This window comes from Stegastes partitus, unplaced genomic scaffold (assembly GCF_000690725.1).
Source record: "Stegastes partitus isolate 25-593 unplaced genomic scaffold, Stegastes_partitus-1.0.2 Scaffold7, whole genome shotgun sequence".
Lineage (NCBI taxonomy): Eukaryota > Metazoa > Chordata > Actinopteri > Pomacentridae > Stegastes > Stegastes partitus.
Window position 1 is genome coordinate 57,848 of NW_007577738.1, and position 2,366 is coordinate 60,213.

Genomic DNA, 2,366 nt, shown 5'->3' on the forward strand with positions numbered 1-2,366 from the left:
GTGACTCTGGGATTATTTCAACTAATTCATTTTTCTCTTAGATATTCTTTTGCTTTCAATTATGTAATACGCATAATTTGTGTGAATAAACTGACCTTGTTGTGTCTTTGCTATCGCTGGTTGATAACAAACACTTGCTGACATTTTACTGTTGAATTTGGTCAAGTTGTAACGAAACAAAACTATTTTACATCCAGTTTGGTTGTTTATTGCGTAGCAGCATACCATATCAATTTTTTAACCTAATAGATTGCTTGATTTTTGTGTGAAAATAATATAAAATGTGACTAAATCTGTGAATTAACTGTAGTAAAAATAAAGTTAAAAAGTGCAATATATCTCTATTGGTATATACATATACATATAGTTGTATCTATCTATCTATCTATCTATCTATCTATCTATCTATCTATCTATCTATCTATCTATCTATCTATCTATCTGAAATGCGGGGAAATAAAAAACTGTCTCAGTAGTTGATAACCTGAGTACAATACTTTAAATGTGCACTTCAGTACAGTACCATGATAAATAAATGGTATCGAGCCATGTAGACAAGTTGGGTTTTATATCTACTGTATATTGAATGTTTTTGCTGTCACCTCTGTATTGTAAAAGTGAAGGAAAACTATCTTCAGCCACATGACTATAATTAGAAGCAATGTCTCAGTTATCAATCATTTTTGTTTCAATTACCTAAACAAATAGTCCCAATGAAATCTCTGATTGCCACGATGCTGTTGATTTTTTTTTTTTAAATGCAATCTTTAATGCTTTGAGCAGCAATAATAAAAATTACATTCAAGCCTCCCTCAATATGTGTGTATGTAATTCAAAGGGAAATCCTGCAAATTGTACAATCAAACTTGGTTTACTGGTCTAGTGAAGGGCTATTACATATGTAAAAAATAATAAATAATATGTGCTACCATCAGATGGGCCTGAAGAGACAAGTTTGACGATGACAAAAGAAGACTGGGGCGACGCTAGCTGCTACGTGCACAACACGCACAAATCCCTGACCGATTTGTTGGCGGTTGCATTGCATTGTGGGTAATGGGTGAGTAATGACGGAGCAAAACGCAGGGAATAAAAAAGATGATTTCTGTCGTTCTGCTGCATTGGTTTGATTTTGATCACATCATAATTCTGATAATGGCACAGGAGTGCAATATACATCTCAAAACCTGGTCACATGAAACCAAAACTAGCAACAGGGGTGGATTTATTAATTTATTCACCTGTATTTAATCTAGTGATTGTTATTCGGGTCAGGGAGCTACTCTGGGGATTGTAGATACCACCGGGGTAGGTGAGAAAATCTTTGTAAACTGGGTAAACTGACCCTGTAAGTAGACCACAGTCTGTTTGAATGCAAATCTCATGAGGCCTAATTGCGCAGATGTCGACTGACATTCTTGCACTTGGCGAATCCAATTTTGTAAAGTCAGCAAAGCTTTACACTCCCGTCTATTGGACAATTAAGCCTTTGCCCACCAGGGGCTCACAGGGAAAAGGCGTGGTGTGGGGGGCGACCTAATCTAATCAATTTCAGTTTGTTTTTGTTGTCGCTGACCCCACCTCAGGCTGCTTGCCCATCCTCACCCCTTATCTAATGACAATGGCAATGATATTAAAGACAATGTGGAAATGCATCCACAGAGAGCTGCATGTCTTACCTCTGAGGTGAAAGTAGCTCAGATGGTTTGCAGCAACTTGCTCAACGGTCTCCTGTGCACACAGCTTGACTCCACTCGGGAAAAGGATGTTCCTTTTCCGTCGAGAGACAAGTGGGTGGCCTTCATGAGTCGCCTTCACATCGGATATACCAGCGATACGTGGCAACACCGCTGGCTCCTGAGGCAGACTCAGGTACCCCATAGAGGAACCTTCCAGAGTTGCATCTGGGGTACCACATCAAGAACAAAATGTTACAAGTCACCTGTGTTTTTAAAAAAAAAGTAGTGAGCAAGAATATTGTAAGTTAATTGCCGATACATACCTGTCCTTATGTCTAAAAATATGGCCACTAAACTAAACACAACAATATAGAAAACAAATCTCCAAGATGCGAAGCTCATGTTAAATCCGTGATTGTGTTTAAATCCGTGGACTCGGAAAAGGATCAAGCAGATACGTATTTCCTCTCAAGTCACGTAACATCAATGGGAACAACTTCTTACAAGTTTGCATAGTTTAAAATTCTCCAGACGCAAAAGAATAACAGAACAACAGGCTTCCTGCTTTCCTCCAGGGCTGAAGAGAGGTGTGTCCCATGGTGTTGAGAGGACAGCGGCTCCTGGCTCAGGTAAGATAGGCAGATGGCTCTTGGAGAGAGGAGGATTTTTTAATGCTCTCTAATCCTG

General features: G+C 39.0%; 1 protein-coding gene across 1 annotated transcript in view; it reads right to left on the minus strand.

Annotated features, from left to right (window-relative positions):
- The window catches only part of impg2a (interphotoreceptor matrix proteoglycan 2a), a 26,459-nt gene extending 24,378 nt beyond the window's left edge, over positions 1-2,081 (minus strand). The window contains exons 1-2 of the mRNA XM_008282532.1: positions 2,003-2,081; positions 1,680-1,904 (exon numbers count right to left, since the gene is read on the minus strand). Of these exons, the coding sequence (XP_008280754.1) occupies positions 1,680-1,904; positions 2,003-2,081 (304 nt within the window). The remainder of the gene's footprint in view (positions 1-1,679; positions 1,905-2,002) is intronic.
- Positions 2,082-2,366: the final 285 nt, after the last annotated feature.